Source organism: Ahaetulla prasina, chromosome 7 (genome assembly GCF_028640845.1).
Source record: "Ahaetulla prasina isolate Xishuangbanna chromosome 7, ASM2864084v1, whole genome shotgun sequence".
Lineage (NCBI taxonomy): Eukaryota > Metazoa > Chordata > Lepidosauria > Squamata > Colubridae > Ahaetulla > Ahaetulla prasina.
The window spans coordinates 7,055,789-7,076,710 of record NC_080545.1 but is presented as its reverse complement, the minus strand read 5'-3'; the positions used below and the strand labels follow the sequence as shown (position 1 = coordinate 7,076,710).

The following is a 20,922-nucleotide window of genomic DNA, read 5'->3' as shown; positions in this document are numbered from 1 at the left end:
GAATAGGGAATGAATAGAATAGAATAGAATAGAACAGAGAAAGAATAGAATAGGGAATGAATAGAATAGAATAGAATAGAATAGAATAGAATAGAATAGAATAGAATAGAATAGAATAGAACAGGGAATGAATAGAATAGAATAGAATAGAATAGAATAGAATAGAATAGAATAGAATAGAATAGAATAGAATAGAACAGAGAAAGAATAGAACAGGGAATGAATAGAATAGAATAGAATAGAATAGAATAGAATAGAATAGAATAGAATAGAATAGAATAGAATAGAATAGAACAGAGAAAGAATAGAATAGGGAATGAATAGAATAGAATAGAATAGAATAGAATAGAATAGAATAGAATAGAATAGAATAGAATAGAATAGAATAGAATAGAATAGAACAGAGAAAGAATAGAATAGGGAATGAATAGAATAGAATAGAATAGAATAGAATAGAATAGAATAGAATAGAATAGAATAGAACAGAGAAAGAATAGAATAGGGAATGACTAGAATAGAATAGAATAGAATAGAATAGAATAGAATAGAATAGAATAGAATAGAATAGAATAGAATAGAATAGAATAGTTGGAAGGAACCTCCAGTGTTGGAGAATTCACAATTTCTGGAGTTAGGTTGTCCTCCTGGTTAATTGTTCTCACTGTCAGGAAATTTCTCCTTAGTTCTAAGTTGCTTCTTTCTTTGATCAGTTTCCACCCATTGCTTCTTGTTCTACCCTCAGGTGCTTTGGAGAACAGCCCGACTCCCTCTTTTTTGTGGCAACCCCTGAGATATTGGAACACAGCTATCATGTCTCCCTAGTCCTTCTTTTCATTAAACTAGACATACCCAGTTCCTGCCACCGTTCTTTATATGTTTTAGCCTCCAGTCCCCTAATCCTCTTCCTTGCTTTTGGTACAACATCAAGAAGAAAAAAATATATCAAATATCTGAATTTAAGTTTCCCCCAAGAATCTTCCTGCCCAAGTAAGTGTCGCATTTGTGCATACCTGAGCCTGAATTTCGACAACATCCTTAAAGCGTCGTAACGTCGAAACCAAAGGAGATACCAAGGCATAGAAAGTGGCCGTACATAAGATCTTTTTTGATATCAAGGATCCCAGAAAGTTTAAACCTAAGCATTGTATTTCTAGAGAGAAAAGAAAGTTGAGAATATTACAATGGAAATATTTATCAAATACACAATAGCAACAGTAGTACAGGTAGTCCTCGACTTACAACCGCAATGGAGCCCAAAAATTTTGTTGTTAAGTGAGACATTTGTTAAGTGAATTTTGGAATGGAGCTGGCAGAGAGAAAGAGGCAGAGCCTGGGCCGTCCATCAGCCCTCAGATGAAGAGTCAACAGCCCCCAGGTTTCGAGGTGGCTGATGAGGAAGAGGAGGAAAAGCTGGGTCCAGTGCGAGATGCACGGATGCACAGAAGGCAGAGGAGAGGAGAGCAGTGGAAATCCATGGGCCGGTCCTTGGGACAGAAGAGCCACCGCTGGTAGTGAAGCCCCACTCTAGCTCTGGGGATAAAAGGCAGGGGGCGGAGATGAATAGGTGTGGCAGACAACTATTCGTCTCTCTGCTGGACAGACTTTTTAGGCTGCAGTGAGAACAGAAACATTTTCCGGCACTGCTGGTGCTCCTAATAAAGGAATCATTGATTTAACTTCAGAGGATTTGTTGTGTTGGGGAGTTGGGTCAGAACATGCTTGAGCCATGGATTGGACTAGAAGACCTCCAAGGTCCCTTCCAACTCTATTATTCTATGTTCTAATTTGACTGGAAGTAACCAACAACGGGTCAAGTAACCAACAACGAGTCATGCACGCAAATCTGAAAATACGGTGAAGCATTGCATGCAAACTTTCTAGATCCGTGATGGTAAACCTACAGCATGTGTGCCACAGGTGGCACGCGTAGCCATATCAGTGGGCACGGGAGCTCAGCTCTGGCATGCATGCCGATTTACAGGTCTACTGGGCCCACCAGAAGTAGAGAAACAGGTTGTTTCCTGCTTCTGAAGGACCTCGGGGGGGGAGGCCCATTTTTCTCTCTTTCCAGGCTCCAGAACCTTTCTAGGAGCCTGGGGAGGGCGAAAACAGCCTTTCCCATCCCACCGGAAGCCCTCCTGAGGCCAGAAACAGACCATTTGCCAAATTACAGTGGGACTGGAAGGCCCATTTTTTGATCTTCCCAGGCTCCAGAACCTTTCTAGGAGTCTTGGGAGGGCAAAAAAGGCCTTCCCCACCCCATACCCTTGGAGAACCCCCAGAGGCCCTCCGGAGGCCAAAAATGGCCCATTTGCCAACTTCTGGTCCGACCTAGAAAGACTCTTTGCCTGGGGAGAGAGAAAAATAGGCCCACTGGGCCATCGCATCCCCGGAGCAGGGGGGAGGGGGGGTCATACGTGGATGTGCGGGGGTGGGTGCATAGAATTATGGGTGTGGGCATGGGAACCCCCCATCCCGCACTCCCCCCACTCCTGGCACGCAATAGCAAAAAGGTTAGCCATCACCAGCTGCCTGCAATTACTGCAGGTTCTAGTCCCACCAGGTCCAAGGTTGACTCAGCCTTCCATCCTTTATAAGGTAGGTAAAATGAGGACCCAGATTGTTGGGGGGGCAATAAGTTGACTTTGTAAATATACAAATAGAATGAGACTATTGCCTTACACACTGTAAGCCGCCCTGAGTCTTCGGAGAAGGGCGGGATATAGATGTAAACAAAAACAAAAAAAACCTGTTCTAGATCAACTTTCTAAAAAACGGCTACCCATCATACGTGTCTCAAAGCAATGACAGAAAATTTTGGAAATCGGCTCATACATCTGCACATTTCTCCAGGTTGACGAAACTTTTGATTTGGTGACCGGACATTCTCCGATCCAAAATAAATGGTTTTCTGCTTGCCTTGATCATCCGGATACATCTGTAGTGTGTGGAGCAGAGTATCTGCCATTCCTAGGTTGGATAACATTTGTAATAAAGTTGGTCGATCTCTTATAGTGGAAAGTATTTGAAGTCCGCACCTCTGAATGCCTGGATTTCCAATAAACTAGAAGCAAAAACAAACAAACCCAAAAAACAGATGGTTATATTTGTTTACATAAATCTTCCAATTTATCAAGCCTTGATGCAAATACAGGCAATCCTTGACTTATGACAATTCATTTAGTGACCGTTCAAAGTTGCTGTTTTTCCACACTTATAAGTGAACAAAACTCCGTACTGGCAACAAGAAGGGCATCCGGCCAGTAAACACTCATTTCTATTCAGTTGCCCAGACTCCACCCCACAAGGGATTATGGGGTCATAAAAAGAAGATGATTTCATAGACTGATCACTTCAAGGAAGATCATGCAACTCAGACCTTATTCAGCTGTTACTTGTAGTATTGAAAAGAGTTACTTATTAAATACACGGTGACTACGATAAAGCAGACGTAACAAAAATTAACTGTACCGTGTTCAGAGCACCAATGACAAGGGAATGACCTCCTTCTAACAAAAACTGACTTTTCATAAGTGTTAGCATGGCTTCCTGGTTAGCGTCTTCTGAACTATCCTGGAGCTGTTTTTTCAGCACTCCTGCAACAGAGGGAAACAATTGGTAAAAGCAATTATCGTAATTGAAATGCATCAAAGATACGTGCATACCCGCACTCGCACACAAAAGAAAAAGACTTAGGGTTTCATAGTTCGAAATCCAATATGCAATATGAGCAGGGGTGGTTTTCAGCCGGTTCGGATCGATTCTACCGAACCGCTAGTAATGATTCTGTGCAGTTCTGAGAATCCGCAAATCGTACCACTGGCTGGCCCCACCCCGCCCCGCCCTATATATCTTGCCTTTGCCACACGGCCCAGCTGATCTCTGTGCCTTGCCTTAGCACCTCACCCGCTCTGCTCACCAAAGGTAAGCATGCTGCCCGCTCACCCTTTGCCTTGGGTCATGGCCCGGAGATGTGCCATTTCCCCACTCCGGCCTTGCCCCAGGCCTCTGCCCGCATGCCGCCAACCCCCTCTGGTTTCAAACTATGCCCCCCCGCCAAGTTGAAGCACTTTATTTGGCCTGTGGTCTGCCGCGCTAAGCTGAAGGGCCGTGGTGGTGGGGTGGCGGCGTAGGCGCAGGAGGGCCGAAGCAATTTGGGAATGGACCCAGAAGGTTCTTTCAACATGGCTACTGCTTGTCTGTGCCGCAGCGCTGTCCCGATGGGACTTAGAGGAAAACGGCGGCTCGCAGCTGCTAAATTGCACAAGACGCTCTCCTAGCAGTGCAGAGAGAAGCAGCCACTGCCGAAGAGGTTGTAGAAAAAATGCTTTTAAAAGTAAAAAAAAAAAAAAGAAACACAAAAAGTTGGCCACGCCCATCCAGTCACATTACCCCTCCCATCAAGCCACGTCCACAGAACCGGTAGTAACAAATTTTACATTTCACCCCTGCCCTCCAGGCTGAAAACGGGATGCAGGGGGTGTACGCGCACCCCCCTGCCGAATTTTGGCTGACAGGGTGCTACAGTGGACCGTCCAGGCTGAAAATGGGGCACAGGGGGGTCACGCCCCATTTTGGCCAGCAGGGTGCTATAGGAGATGTCTGTCCCATCTCTCCCCCCCCCCACATCCGACCTGCGGTGGAGAACTACAACGCTCATCCGGCCCAAATCCAGTTTGACACCCCCTTATTAGAATTTTTTTTTTTTTTTGCATTTATATCCCGCCCTTCTCCGAAGACTCAGGGCGGCTTACACTATGTTAGCAATAGTCTTCACTCTATTTGTATATTTATATACAAAGTCAACTTTTATTGCCCCCAACAATCTGGGTCCTCATTTTACCTACCTTATAAAGGATGGAAGGCTGAGTCAACCTTGGGCCTGGTGGGACTAGAACCTGAAGTAATTGCAGGCAGCTGCTGTTAATAACAGACTGCATTAGCAGTCTGAGCCACCAGAGGCCCTGTAGAATATATTTCTTTTGTGGTCGTTCAGATTTGCTGCTGAATCCTCCACATTTCTCTATCTGTACCTGGTTTCCTCATCTTCCCTCTCTTTCAAAATATATAATTAGGAAATAAAAACAATAAATAAAAAAAAGAACGTGGACATAAACAAGACTCTTCATTCCTGGTACCTAGTTTGGATTAGTTTACGCTACTGTGTTCTTGTAAGGTGTCTTACCTGGAACCATGCAACGTAAAATTACTTTAAGTGCTTCTAGCTGTACCGACGGCAAACTTTTGTGCTTCTTCATAGTCTTTATGCATCCCGATGCAGCAGCGATCAAGATATCCGGCTGCAAGAAACTGGGAAATAAATGACGGAAAGGATAAACTACCAACTACTTGGTAACCTGTTTTTTATTATCCTGTTTCCCCGAAAATAAGACCCAAACGGAAAAAATAAACACTAGCGTGATTTTTCAGGGTGCTGGTAATATAAGCCCTACCCCCAAAATAAGCCCCAGTTAAGATTGTCAGCCAGATGGGTGTGTTTAGTACCGTATTTCACCAAATATAAGACCCAGTGGTGGGTTTCAAAAAATTTTACTACCAGTTTTGTGGGCGTGGCTTGGTGGGCATGGCAGGGGAAAGATACTGTAAAATCTCCATTCCCACCCCACTCCAGTGGAAGGATACTGTAAAATCCCCATTCCCATCAGTGGTAGGTTTCAAATATTTTTACTACCAGTTCTGTGGGTGTGGCTTGGTGGGTGTGGCATGGCTTGGTTGGCGTAACAGGGGAAGGATAGTGTAAAATCTCCATTCCCACCCCACTCCAGGGGAAGGATACTGCAAAATCCCCATTTCCTCCCGATCAGCTGAGACTCGGTCCTTCGGGAGAAGGGCGGTATAAAAATCTAATAAATGAATGAATGAGAGACTAGATGGGGGCGGGGCCAGTCAGAGGTGGTGTTTACTGGTGTGTGCCTACACAGAGTTGCCAGACGAAGGGAACAGCTAAAGAACAAGGGTTGACTTGGGAGTAAGGCTACAGGTCTACTGGGCCCACCAGAAGTAGAGAAACAGGTTGTTTCCTGCTTCTGAAGGACCTCGGGAGGCCCATTTTTCTCTCTTTCCAGGCTCCAGAACCTTTCTAGGAGCCTGGGGAGGGCGAAAACAGCCTTTCCCATCCCACCGGAAGCCCTCCTGAGGCCAGAAACAGACCATTTGCCAAATTACAGTGGGGCTGGAAGGCCCATTTTTTGATCTCCCCAGGCACCAGAACCTTTCTAGGAGTCTTGGGAGGGCAAAAAAGGCCTTCCCCACCCCATACCCTTGGAGAACCCCCAGAGGCCCTCCGGAGGCCAAAAATGGCCCATTTGCCAACTTCTGGTCCGACCTAGAAAGACTCTTTGCCTGGGGAGAGAAAAATAGGCCCACTGGGCCATCGCATCCCGGAGCAGGGGAGGGGGTCATACGTGGATGTGCGGGGTGGGTGCATAGAATTATGGGTGTGGCATGGGAACCCCATCCCGCACTCCCCCCACTCCTGGCACGCAATAGCAAAAAGGTTAGCCATCACCAGCTGCCTGCAATTACTGCAGGTTCTAGTCCCACCAGGTCCAAGGTTGACTCAGCCTTCCATCCTTTATAAGGTAGGTAAAATGAGGACCCAGATTGTTGGGGGGGCAATAAGTTGACTTTGTAAATATACAAATAGAATGAGACTATTGCCTTACACACTGTAAGCCGCCCTGAGTCTTCGGAGAAGGGCGGGATATAGATGTAAACAAAAACAAAAAAAACCTGTTCTAGATCAACTTTCTAAAAAACGGCTACCCATCATACGTGTCTCAAAGCAATGACAGAAAATTTTGGAAATCGGCTCATACATCTGCACATTTCTCCAGGTTGACGAAACTTTTGATTTGGTGACCGGACATTCTCCGATCCAAAATAAATGGTTTTCTGCTTGCCTTGATCATCCGGATACATCTGTAGTGTGTGGAGCAGAGTATCTGCCATTCCTAGGTTGGATAACATTTGTAATAAAGTTGGTCGATCTCTTATAGTGGAAAGTATTTGAAGTCCGCACCTCTGAATGCCTGGATTTCCAATAAACTAGAAGCAAAAACAAACAAACCCAAAAAACAGATGGTTATATTTGTTTACATAAATCTTCCAATTTATCAAGCCTTGATGCAAATACAGGCAATCCTTGACTTATGACAATTCATTTAGTGACCGTTCAAAGTTGCTGTTTTTCCACACTTATAAGTGAACAAAACTCCGTACTGGCAACAAGAAGGGCATCCGGCCAGTAAACACTCATTTCTATTCAGTTGCCCAGACTCCACCCCACAAGGGATTATGGGGTCATAAAAAGAAGATGATTTCATAGACTGATCACTTCAAGGAAGATCATGCAACTCAGACCTTATTCAGCTGTTACAACCAGCCTGTAGTATTGAAAAGAGTTACTTATTAAATACACGGTGACTACGATAAAGCAGACGTAACAAAAATTAACTGTACCGTGTTCAGAGCACCAATGACAAGGGAATGACCTCCTTCTAACAAAAACTGACTTTTCATAAGTGTTGCTTCCTGGTTAGCGTCTTCTGAACTATCCTGGAGCTGTTTTTTCAGCACTCCTGCAACAGAGGGAAACAATTGGTAAAAGCGATTATCGTAATCGAAATGCATCAAAGATACGTGCATACCCGCACTCACACACAAAAGAAAAAGACTTAGGGTTTCATAGTTCAGAATCCAATATGCAATATGAACAGGGGTGGTTTTCAGCCGGTTCGGATCGATTCTACCGAACCGCTAGTAATGATTCTGTGCAGTTCTGAGAATCCGCAAATCGTACCACTGGCTGGCCCCACCCCGCCCCGCCCTATATATCTTGCCTTTGCCACATGGCCCAGCTGATCTCTGTGCCTTGCCTTAGCGCCTCACCCGCTCTGCTCACCAAAGGTAAGCATGCTGCCCGCTCACCCTTTGCCTTGGGTCATGGCCCGGAGATGTGCCATTTCCCCACTCCGGCCTTGCCCCAGGCCTCTGCCCGCATGCCGCCAACCCCCTCTGGTTTCAAACTATGCCCCCCCGCCAAGTTGAAGCACTTTATTTGGCCTGTGGTCTGCCGCGCTAAGCTGAAGGGCCGTGGTGGTGGGGTGGCGGCGTAGGCGCAGGAGGGCCGAAGCAATTTGGGAATGGACCCAGAAGGTTCTTTCAACATGGCTACTGCTTGTCTGTGCCGCAGCGCTGTCCCGATGGGACTTAGAGGAAAACGGCGGCTCGCAGCTGCTAAATTGCACAAGACGCTCTCCCAGCAGTGCAGAGAGAAGCAGCCACTGCCGAAGAGGTTGTAGAAAAAATGCTTTTAAAAGTAAAAAAAAAAAAAAAGAAACACAAAAAGTTGGCCACGCCCATCCAGTCACATTACCCCTCCCATCAAGCCACGTCCACAGAACCGGTAGTAACAAATTTTACATTTCACCCCTGCCCTCCAGGCTGAAAACGGGATGCAGGGGGTGTACGCGCACCCCCCTGCCGAATTTTGGCTGACAGGGTGCTACAGTGGACCGTCCAGGCTGAAAATGGGGCACAGGGGGGGCACGCCCCATTTTGGCCGGCAGGGTGCTATAGGAGATGTCTGTCCCATCTCTCCCCCCCCACCCCACATCTGACCTGCGGCAGAGAACTACAATGCTCATCCGGCCCAAATCCAGTTTGACACCCCCTTATTAGAATTTTTTTTTTTCTTGCATTTATATCCCGCCCTTCTCCGAAGACTCAGGGCGGCTTACACTATGTTAGCAATAGTCTTCACTCTATTTGTATATTTATATACAAAGTCAACTTTTATTGCCCCCAACAATCTGGGTCCTCATTTTACCTACCTTATAAAGGATGGAAGGCTGAGTCAACCTTGGGCCTGGTGGGACTAGAACCTGCAGTAATTGCAGGCAGCTGCTGTTAATAACAGACTGCATTAGCAGTCTGAGCCACAGAGGCCCTGTAGAATATATTTCTTTTGTGGTCGTTCAGATTTGCTGCTGAATCCGCCACATTTCTCTATCTGTACCTGATCTTCCCTCTCTTTCAAAATATATAATTAGGAAATAAAAACATAAATTAAAAAAAGAACGTGGACATAAACAAGACTCTTCATTCCTGGTACCTAGTTTGGATTAGTTTACGCTACTGTGTTCTTGTAAGGTGTCTTACCTGGAACCATGCAACGTAAAATTACTTTAAGTGCTTCTAGCTGTACTGATGGCAAACTTTTGTGCTTCTTCATAGTCTTTATGCATCCCGATGCAGCAGCGATCATGATATCCGGCTGCAAGAAACTGGGAAATAAATGACGGAAAGGATAAACTAGCAACTACTTGATAACCTGTTTTTTATTATCCTGTTTCCCCGAAAATAAGACCCAAACGGAAAAAATAAACACTAGCGTGATTTTTCAGGGTGCTGGTAATATAAGCCCTACCCCCAAAATAAGCCCCAGTTAAGATTGTCAGCCAGATGGGTGCGTTTAGTACCGTATTTCACCAAATATAAGACCCAGTGGTGGGTTTCAAAAAATTTTACTACCAGTTTTGTGGGCGTGGCTTGGTGGGCATGGCAGGGGAAAGATACTGTAAAATCTCCATTCCCACCCCACTCCAGGGGAAGGATACTGTAAAATCCCCATTCCCATCAGTGGTAGGTTTCAAATATTTTTACTACCGGTTCTGTGGGTGTGGCTTGGTGGGTGTGGCATGGCTTGGTTGGCGTAACAGGGGAAGGATAGTGTAAAATCTCCATTCCCACCCCACTCCAGGGGAAGGACTGAGACTTATAAAAATCTAATAAATGAATGAATGAGAGACTAGATGGGGGCGGGGCCAGTCAGAGGTGGTGTTTACTGGTGTGTGCCTACACAGAGTTGCCAGACGAAGGGAACAGCTAAAGAACAAGGGTTGACTTGGGAGTAAGGCTACAGGTAGACGATGAATGGCCCATCCCAGAGGGAATAAAAGAGGAGCGAAAGGGGAGTGGAGTTTGCAGGAGACAATTAGTTTGCCTAATTGATTTGTGACTCTCCAAGACTCTTTCCCAAGTTTTGAAGATATCAGCCTGGCAGCTCTCCAAGCCAGATAAGGTCTGTGAGTGTAAATTCTCCCTTGAAAGACTTCGCTGAAGGTGAATGAGAGGAATTCACTGTTTGTTTAATAAAAGGGGTTTTGTTGAAATCAGGATCCTGCTTCATGGTTTTTGGGGAAGCGTAGGGCAGAACAAGTACGTAGCCAAAGAGTGTTGTGCCTCGCCCACCTCCCTCTCCGCAGCCAGGCCCCTCTCATCTCCTGTTATCTCAGCCAGGGACTGATAGTGCAGATGAATGGCCTGGCATGCCTCCAGCCCCCAGTCCTGGCACCATGCCCGGACAGACCGAGCAAATAAACCCCTCCCCCACAGCATGTGAACATGAGGAGCATGAAGCCAGTCACGAGCTGGAATTGCTGGCAGCTGGAGGGTGGACAGATCCACGCTTCCGGAGAATGGAGAGGCGACGTCAGCAAAAGGAAGGGAGGGGCAGCCCTGGATAAGGGCTGAGTCATGGAGCCACACCCCATGGCCTATATAAAGGATCTGCTTTCTGGCATTCTTTGAGTCAGGCAAAGTCTAATTTGGATTGCTGAAGTCACATCTTGGACTCCTGCCTGCCCTGAGAACTCTGACAGAACTTTGGCAAAGCTGCAGAGGCTTTGTGGCCACGCTTGATACAGACTTCCCCGACCCGGCCGTCAGAGTAGGAATGGGACACGACACAGAGGGCTTAATTTTAGGGCCGTGGGAATGATCCCTGAAAAAACACGAAGCCAGGGAAGAATCAACCTAGAGGATTGTCGATTTGGGATCGAGTTGTTCAGAGTTTAGGTTCCGTTACCTTCCTTCGAAAGCATGGTTCAGCAATCGGCAAGCGCTTTCTGCAATTTCGGGAGAATCTGCCCGTTTCCGCATGATCTCCAGCACATTCATGTGAATCCCTTTGGCCAAGAGAATCTCTCTGGCATTTGCTACAGTAGCAAAACAAAAAATAAAATAAAATAAAGAAATTATATAGGCTAAATGCAGGCAACTAACTTTTTAGAACGTCTCAAAGGTGCTTTTTTTTTCTTTTCAAGTGGTAACTGGACTTTCTGTTTTTTTCTTTTGAAGACGTTTCGCTTCTCATCCAAGAAAGCTTCTTCAGCTCGACTGGATGGTGGGGAATGGAAGGATTGATATTCCTTGCAGACAGCTGGTCATTTGCATCATTTTAGAGGGTTGTTGAGGAGACCCTGAGGACACAGGCAAACCTCCAAGTGGCCTCAACGTATTAAGGCTTGGTTTTGCAATGCCATCCTGAGGCTGTCAGTTTTGGAAGGCAATTTTCTTTTTGCTTCTTAACTGCCACATATTTTAGCTGGGGAAGTTGGGAGGGGGTTGTTGTTGGAGCGGTAGAAAGTTAGTCATAACAACATTCCGTATTCGAGGACTTTTGCCCGCGGCTGATGGAGACTGCCTGAAGACTGTATCCAATTTTGAGTGTGAAGAGTTGATTGGACAATGTGATGAACTTGTGGGTGTGGGGCAGAGCCGTGAACTGTCAACTGAGTGTGGAAAACCGGGAAGCTTTCAATTTCGGGTTTTCCCAGCTGTGCCAACATGACATCTCTAATAAATTGGAGCTTTGAGGAACCTCAAGCCTCAGAGCTTTATTTCGTTGGGGGTGTTCTTTGGAACCCTGACAGAGGCATTATTCAAGTTATATTTTACCATTTTGCTTCACGAGAGTAGCTAAGGCATTAGCAGCAGCCTGGAACACTTCTTTGGAAGAATAATACATCAACATGGCTAGCATCATCTCTCTATGTGCTGGGTACCTGAGACGAACAGAACAATAGAGTTATTTCCCTGGAGACTCCCTACGATTCTGTTATTTGAGCAGGAATGAAAACGAATATAAAAAAAACTTTTAAGAGCTAGGTTACTACAGATAGTCCTCGACTTACAACAGTCGGCTCAGTGACCGTTCAAAATCACAACGGCACTAAACAATGTGACATAGGACCGTTTTTTCAGAGTTACCATCTTTGCAGCATCCGCACGATCGCGTGATCAAAATTCAGACGCTTGGCCGCTGGTTCATACTTACGACCGTCGCTGTTTCCCAAGGTCATGTGATCATCTCTTGCAACCTACCGACCAGCAAAGCCAATGGAGGAAAGCCAGATTTACAGGCCGGAAAATGACCTGGGTTTTTTTGGCCCTTTTTTGGCCGTTTTCAGGCTGGGTTTTTTTGGGCTGTATTTCGGTCATTTTCGGGCAAAAAACTGGGCAAAAAAACAGGCTAAAAACGGGCCAACTTGTTTTCATGGGTGCTGGAGAGGCAGAAAACCGCCTGGAAACGGCCCGGAAAACAGTCTGTTTTTTGGCCATTTTTGGAGCCATTTTCAGGATGTTTTCAGGTCATTTTTTGGGCCGTTTTCAGGCCATTTGTGGGCCGTTTTTGGCTGGAAAATGGCCAAAAATGACCAAAAAAACAGGCATACATGTGCCAGCCAGTTGGTCTTTTGGGTTTCCGGCGCTCCGGCGCACGCACATGTGCACACATTGCGGTTTGGCCACTCAGTATCGAAAAGATTTGCCATCACTGCCCTACAGCATTTCAGGCAAATGGTTGTTCAATCCCTTCTTAAAAACTTCCAGTGTTGGAGCATTTACAACTTCTGAAGGCAAGTTGTTCCACTGATTAATTGTTCGAGCTGTCAGGAAATTTCTCTTTAATTCCAGATTGCTTTCCTCCTTACGTTGCTTCTTGTCCTGCCTTCAGGTACTTTGGAAAATAAGTTGCCCCCCCCCCCCGCTTTCTTTGTGACAGCCCCTCAAAATAATAGACCGCTGCTTTCTGAGTTGGCGCAGGAAGAACATTCTTTGTAGTGCTTTTTTGCTGACGTTTTTGATGCCGGGTGTCTCGTTTTAAATTTGGAAATATTTATAGAAGCTAGAAATGGAAAACTCTCCACTTCTACATGCGAAATAGAAACTTAAACCCAAAGTATTTGCAGCTGACAAAAGTTTTTGCTATTGCAAAAGATCGCACTCAAGCCACTAACTTTTTTTCTTCATCCCCGATCTTCTCATTCAGAGTCGGTTGATACATAAGCAGATTGTTCAGAGCCCAGCAAGCAGCTTCCTAAATAAAGAGAATAAAAAGGAATTATTTGGCCAGCACTTCTAATTTCGGAGCACACTAATCCACGGGTCTCCAACCTTGGTCCCTTTAAGACTTGTGGACTTCAACTCCCAGAGTTGCTCAGCCAGCTTTGCTTTGCTGGCTGAGGGATTCTGGGAGTTGAAGTCCACAAGCCTTAAAGGGGCCAAGGTTGGAGACCCCTGCACTAATCACAAGCTCCAGCGTGACTCATGAGGAATCAAAAAGCTTCAAAACCTATACAAAGTGTTATTTTTAAAATTAAAAAAACAAAACAAAACCAATAATACCATATTAATGTTAATCCTGTACAGAAATGAAAACATGATGGGCTCTCAGAAATAAAGGTAGTCCTCGACTTACAACAGTTCATTTAGGGACGGTTCAAAGTTGCAACGACACTGAAAAGAGTGACTTACGACCGTTTTTTCACACTTACGACCATTGCTGCCTGCCCCCATGATCACGTGATCAAAATTCAGACGGCTTGGCAACTGGTTCACGCTTAATGACCGTTGCTGCATCCCAAGGTCATGTGGTCCCGTTTTGTGACCTTCTGGCAAGCAAAGTCGATAGGGAAGCCAGATTCACTTAACAACCGGTGACTAACTTATCCACTGCAGCGATTCGCTTAACGTCGGTGGCATGAAAGGTCGTAAAATGAGGCAAAACTCACGGAACAAAAGTCTGGCTAAGCAGTGGACGCTTTCGGCTCAACTGTGGTCGTAAGTCAAGGACGATAATTTTAATTTTAATTTTTCGCTGCAACAAGAATCCAAGCCAGGGGAGGGCTCCTGGGGGTTCGGCAAGGTTCGGTCGATCCTCTAGTCAATGATTGCCGGGAGTTCAACGAACCCGCAAATGCCACCCCTGGCTGGCCATTCCCGCCCCGCCCCTCCCCTCCCAGAAGTCTCCATGTGGCCCGTTCATCATTCCAGGTGAGGGCAGGGGCCATGTGGAGGGTCTGGGAGGTTAAAAACCGGGTCTACCCGAGGTTCCGGAACTCCAGAAACGGGCCTATTTCCGGCCTCCATAGGGCCTCCAGACCCGGGGAAAGCAGTTTTCACCCTCTGGAGCCTGGGGAGGGTGAAACCCCCCCCCTCCCGCCATGGTGCAGGCGGCTGATTAGGCCACGCCCACCATGGCCACGCCCACCCAGCAACGCGGCAGCGAACCCGTTGCTAAAGGATCTGAAGCCCACTCCTGATCCAAGCTACTTCTGCACAGAAATAACTGAGGTCTATTTCCAGTTAAAATGGGTCTTTTGGGGGAAGTTTGCATTTTAAGAATGACATAAAATGAAATTAGCATTGACAGCTTCTTCCCCTAGACAAAATTTAAGTCATATTTAATGCCCCGGTCCCAGGCTTTTAGCGTTTGTACCTGTACATCTCTATTTCTCCGGTGATATTTTAACGCTTTGTAGCAGGTCTCCAGCCAATATAATTTATTTTCTTCTTCTCCCTCCTCCTCTTCCTTTTTTTCTTCCAAATCTCTGTTTAAAAAGATGGTTTCCGCTTGGGAGAAAAATGATTGTTTATTGAACTTCGGAAACACAACCCCCTCGTTTTTATTTTCGCAGCACAAGACAAGCCAAGTAAATACACAACCAATTTCCCTCACAAATGATTCAATTTGTTTTCGAACCAAGATCCTCGTCGCCAGCAAAACAAAAAACAAAAAACACACACACACACACTCTCACAAAGACCCAAAGAAAAAGCATTTTAACAGTTTGATTGGCTACTCTTAAAATTCTAAAATAATTTTTCTGAAAGTAAAAATTCCCTCCGGGTAACAGGAGGTTGCATAATTAAACTGCAACACTAAATTACGTTCGATGTCTTGGTTACAAGGCTATTAATTTAAGCATTGGCATTCCAGCTGTCAACTCTGTTTTACTTTCAATCAGAATGCAAAAAAGAAACTCAGGACCATCCAGGCTACGTGCTAAAAAAGCTTCCCGTTCAATATGAGGATCATTCTCACAACCTTAAACAAATACAGGTAGTCCTCAACTTACAACGGTTCATTCAGCGAAAATTCAACTTACAACAGCATTGAAAAAAAAGGGATTTTTTTTTCCACGCTTGGAGACCGTTGCAGCATCTCCCTCAAAATTTCAGACGTTTCGCAACCGACTCACATTTAAGACGATCGCAGTGTCCCCGTGTGTGTGACATGACCCCCCTTTCGTGACTTTCTGACAAGCAAAATCAACGGGGAAGCTCGATTTGCTTAACGACCGGCTGCAGGGATGCACTTAACACCGGTGGCAAGAAAGGTCCTACAATGGGGCAAAACTCACTTAACAAAAGGTCTCCCTCAACCACGGAAATGTTGGGCTCCATTGTGGTCGTAAGTCGAGGACTACCTGTATGTAAAGGTCATTTTAAAAAAAAATGAGTGGCAATATAAACTCTCAACAGTAGTAACTGTGAGAGGGATCTTGGAGTCCTAGTGGACAATCAGTTAAATATGAGCCAGCCGTGTGCAGCAGCTGCCAAAAAAGCCAACACAGTTCTGGGCTGCATAAACAGAGGGAAAGAATCAAGATTACGTGAAGTGTTAATACCACTTTATAATGCCTTGGTAAGGCCACACTTGGAATATTGCATTCAGTTTTGGATGCCACGATGTAAAAAAGTTGTGGAGACTCTAGAAAGAGTGCAGAGAAGAGCAACAAAGATGATTAGGGGACTGGAGGCTAAAACGTATGAAGAATGGTTGCAAGAATAGGGTATGTCTACTTTAATGAAAAGAAGGAGTAGGGGAGACATGATAGCAGTGTTCCAATATCTCAGGGGCTGCCCCAAAAAAGAGGGAGTCAAACTATTCTCCAAAGCACCTGAAGGCAGGACAAGAAGCAACAGATGGAAGCTAATCAAGGAGAAAAGCAACTTAAAATTAAGGAGAAATTTCCTGACAGTTAGAACAAATGTATAGAATAGAATAGAATAGAATAGAATAGAATAGAATAGAATAGAATAGAATAGAATAGAATTTTTTATTGGCCAAGTGTGATTGGACACACAAGGAATTTGTCTTGGTGCATATGCTCTCAGTGTACATAAAAGAAAAGATACCTTCATCAAGGTACAACACTTACAACACTTAGTGATAGTCATAGGGTACAAATTTAACACTTAATGATATAACACTTAATGATAGTCATAGGCTACAAATAAACAATCAGGAAACAATCAATATCAGTATAAATCGTAAGGATACAAGCAACAAAGTTATAGTCATAAATAAGTGGAAGGAGATGGACGATGGGATCAATGAGAAGATTAATAGTAGTGCAGATTTAGTAAATAGTTTGACAGTGTTGAGGGAATTATTTGTTTAGCAGAGTTAACGCCAAGCAATTATTTGTTTGGCATTCGGGGAAAAACTGTTCTTGTGTCTAGATGTTCTGATATGCAGAACAACTAGATTCAGAAATTGTGCCTCCAGAAATTGTGAATGTTCCAACACTGAATAGAATAGAATAGAATAGAATAGAATAGAATAGAATAGAATAGAATAGAATAGAATTTTATTGGCCAAGTGTGATTGGACACACAAGGAATTTGTCTTGGTGCATATGCTCTCAGTGTACATAAAAGAAAAGATACGTTCATCAAGGTACAACATTTACAACACAATTGATGATCAATATATCAATATAAATCATAAGGATTGCCAGCAACAAGTTATAGTCATACAGTCATAAGTGGAAAGAGATTGGTGATGGGAACTATGAAATGATTAATAGTAGTGCAGATTCAGTAAATAGTCTGACAGTGTTGAGGGAATTATTTGTTTAGCAGAGTGATGGCCTTCGGGAAAAAACTGTTCTTGTTTCTTGTTCTTAAAAACACTGGAAGTTTTTAAGAAGAGGTTGGATAACCATTGGTCTGAAGTGGTGTAGGGTTTCCTGCCTAAGCAGGGGGTTGGACTAGAAGACCTCCAAGGTCCCTTCCAACTCTTGTTATTCTATTCCTATTTCATAAATCAACTGGATGTGTTTGTTGGAAATACAATTTTAAGATTTCCTCGCTTAATGCGAACTGAAAAGGTTACAAGGCAATATTTGGTGGGTTGCAGAAAGAGGAAGTTTAAATGTTTCCCTTTTAGCAGAAGGTGTCTAGAGTTATATATATATATAACTATATATGTGTGTGTGTGTGTGTGTATAAGGTCAAATTCATCTGGCGAATTTAATTTTCTTTCATTTGGTTACTTACTGAGGAGAGCCAAGCAGCTGAGGCCTGCTGCTTGTAGTTTCTCATTTTCAGGATACGTTTCTACTGCCTTCATGATCACTTCGTGTACAGAATTCAACACGAGGATATTGAAGAAATTTTCTGTGGGAGATTAAAAAAAAAAAAAAATTAACCGGAGCCTACGTGTAAACCAGAAAGTTATCTGACAGTTGGCAAAGACTCATGACGAAGATATTTTTTTTCTCCCCCACCAGCTGAAAACTATTCTCAAAGCGTGTTTGGGCAAGGAATGAGGTGACATGATTTGCAATAATTAAGAACGGCACCCAAGGGAAAGGGAAAAATAAATAAACTGGGAGAAAGCACCAAGCAAGTTGATTTTCCTTCATGCCGTAATTTTTTAGTCATGTTCAGTCCTTAGAGGAAATAGTCCATTTTTTACAAATCCAAACCAACTTGAATCGGATATCTTCAGAACCTTCATAATTTGTTTTTAGGAATACTTTAGCGCAGTCTAGATTGGAAGTGTCAAACTCATCGCCCGCGGGCTGGATCCGGCCCGCAGGATGCTTAAATCTGGCCTGCGTGGCCACTGTGGAAACAGCAAAAGACCGGCCCACGGTGCCTCTGCCAGCAAACATGGAGCTCCGGAGGGCAGCACACAGCCGTGATGGCCTCCTGCAACCCTCTGCCAGGGAAACCGCGTGCCTCCGACCTCCGTTTCCGCTGGCAGAGGGCTGAACAAGGCCGTCGCGGCTGCCCATGCCCCCGCCCCAAGGTCAAACACAACTCTGATACAGCCTTCAATGAAATCGAGTTTGACACCCCTGGTCTAGATGCTAACCCTGAGGTGCTAGATGACTAAATATGGACTTTGCACAGTTTTTGGAAACACAAGGAGGTGTTTTTTTTCTTAAAGGAGTTTTGCAGTAGATGAAATTTCATGCCCCATTCCCCTCTGCATGGGACATGGGAATCAAATGTATACTTTCTCCATGAACGGCGTATACAGGTTGGCAGTTTTAAAACGTATCAAATCTGGAATCCTGGTGGGAGGGGGAGGGAAATGCTTTCATTGCATTTATCGTGCTTTCTGTTATGGATAATCTATTTGAAGAAGTACTAGAATCCCAGGAAGCTGTCAAAGGCTGGATAGATAGATGGTAGGTAGGTAGGTAGGTATGTAGATGATAGATATGGGTGGATGGATGGATGGACGGAAGGACGGATGGATGGATGGACAGATAGGTGGATGGATGGGTGGGTAGGTAAGGTAGGTAGGTTGGATAGATAGATAGATAGATAGATAGATAGATAGATAGATAGATAGATAGATAGATAGATAGATAGATAGATAGATAGATAGATAGATAGGTAGGATGATAGATAGATAGATAGATAGATAGATAGATAGATAGATAGATAGATAGATAGATAGATAGATAGATAGATAGATAGATAGGTAGGTAGGTAGGTAGGTAGGTAGGTAGGTAGGTAGGTAGATAGATAGATAGATAGATAGATAGATAGATAGATAGATAGATAGATGATAGATAGATAGATAGATAGATAGATAGATAGATAGATAGATAGATAGATAGATAGATAGATAGATAGATAGATAGATAGATAGATAGATAGATAGGATGATAGATAGATAGATAGATAGATAGATAGATAGATAGATAGATAGATAGATAGATAGATAGATAGATGATAGATAGATAGATAGATAGATAGATAGATAGACAGACAGACAGACAGACAGACAGACAGACAGACAGACAGACAGACAGACAGACAGACAGATAGATAGATAGATAGACAGACAGACAGATAGATAGATAGATAGATATAGATAGATAGGATGATAGATAGATAGATAGATAGATAGATAAGATGATAGATAGATAGATAGATAGATAGATAGATAGATAGATAAGATGATAGATGATAGATAGAGAAGATGATAGATAGATAAGATGATAGATAGATAAATAGATAGATAGATGATAGATAGATAAGATGATAGATAGATAGATAGATAGATAGATAGATAGATAGATAGATAGATAATAGATAGATAGATAGATAGATAGATAGATAGATAGATAGATAGATAGATAGATAGATAGGTAGGTAGGTAGATAGATAGATGATAGATAGATACATAATCATTCAAAAAGAAATTTTATTAAGTGTACGGAGTTCCCCTATAGCTCCTTTTGCATTATTCATGTTCCTATCAAACCAAAGGCAGTATAATTTCATTTTGGACTCACCCAGAGTAAGTTTGTGCAGTAGGCAGCAGCTGACTTCCTGAATTGGCTCACATGCGGGGAACGCTTTCATAATTTCCACGATGATATTGTAACACCGTACATTTCCAGACATCAGAACTTCCGCATTGCTAACTAAAAACAGCATAGAAAGGAAATTGAGTAAGAAAAAAACATTTATCCCATTGTTGGGGAAGCACTGAAATTCTTCGTTAAAGGAGAGAATGAAAATAAAACCAATTTCCAAAAGATTCAGGGACAATCGTGACGATCGCCACAATGGTAAAAAAGATGTTTTAATGAAAAGAAGGACCAGGGGAGACATGTTAGCAGGGTTCCAATATCTCAGGGGCTGCCCCAAAGAAGAGGGAGTCAAGCTATTCTCCAAAGCACCTGAGGGTAGAACAAGAAGCAATGGGTGGAAACTAATCAAGGAGAGAAGCAACTTAGAACTAAGGAGAAATTTCCTGACAGTGAGAACAATTAATCAGTGGAACCACTTGCCTCCAGAAGTTGTGGGAGCTCCAACACTGGAAGTTTTAAAGAAGAGATTGGACTGCCATTGTGTTAGTGGCACTAATTGTTTGTAGTACATTCAAGACACCTCTTTCGTGAATTCATTGGTGGACAATTTACAATGCCAGCACAAGGATGATAACTGACCAATGTATTCGTTCACCCAACAATATCTTCTGATAACCCGACTTACGTGGCCCAGCCAAAACATACAACGACCGAAGGGCACAACAGAGGACATTTTCCTTCTCGGGGAACTTTTTAAACACTTTTAGTATGATCAAGTGATCGTTCTCTTCGACAAATTCAACCAGCTGCTCCTCGGGAACTGCATGACAAGACAAAGGCATGAAGGAAGTCAAGACCTTGCCTGGATAATGGCATTGACACATTCAATACTCAGATGGTAAAAGGAGGAGAAGTCAAAGTCTCGGCCATCTATATTCTCTTTTGAACAGGAGTCAGATGAGGACCCACCAGTATTGAAATAATAATAATAATAATAATAATAATAATAATAATAATTTAATTTTTATACCGCCCTTCTCCCGAAGGACTCAGGGCGGTGAACAGGCAGATAAAATAATACAATACATTTCAATAAAAACACTATTTAAAAAACTTATTCCAAAAGCCTAAATTTAAAATACAATACAAAATATAAAATAAACCCCAATAAAATCCATGTTTAAAAACCCTATTAAGCCAGTCCTGC

The 20,922-nt window shown here is 43.7% G+C and overlaps 1 protein-coding gene across 2 annotated transcripts in view; it reads right to left on the bottom strand.

Annotated features, from left to right (window-relative positions):
• LRRK2 (leucine rich repeat kinase 2) overlaps window positions 1-20,922 on the bottom strand; it is a 114,305-nt gene that overhangs the window by 75,018 nt on the left and 18,365 nt on the right. Inside the window, exons 6-16 of one of the 2 annotated variants that reach the window (XM_058189535.1) lie at window positions 20,401-20,535; window positions 19,695-19,826; window positions 17,434-17,553; window positions 14,585-14,718; window positions 13,104-13,183; window positions 11,764-11,870; window positions 10,892-11,021; window positions 9,184-9,308; window positions 3,472-3,596; window positions 2,920-3,064; window positions 1,011-1,150 (exon numbers count right to left, since the gene is read on the bottom strand). In XM_058189535.1, coding sequence (XP_058045518.1) covers window positions 1,011-1,150; window positions 2,920-3,064; window positions 3,472-3,596; window positions 9,184-9,308; window positions 10,892-11,021; window positions 11,764-11,870; window positions 13,104-13,183; window positions 14,585-14,718; window positions 17,434-17,553; window positions 19,695-19,826; window positions 20,401-20,535 — 1,373 coding nt within the window. Of the gene's footprint in view, window positions 1-1,010; window positions 1,151-2,919; window positions 3,065-3,471; window positions 3,597-5,185; window positions 5,311-9,183; window positions 9,309-10,891; window positions 11,022-11,763; window positions 11,871-13,103; window positions 13,184-14,584; window positions 14,719-17,433; window positions 17,554-19,694; window positions 19,827-20,400; window positions 20,536-20,922 lie in introns of both variants that reach the window. The other variant, XM_058189534.1, reaches the window with a different exon arrangement.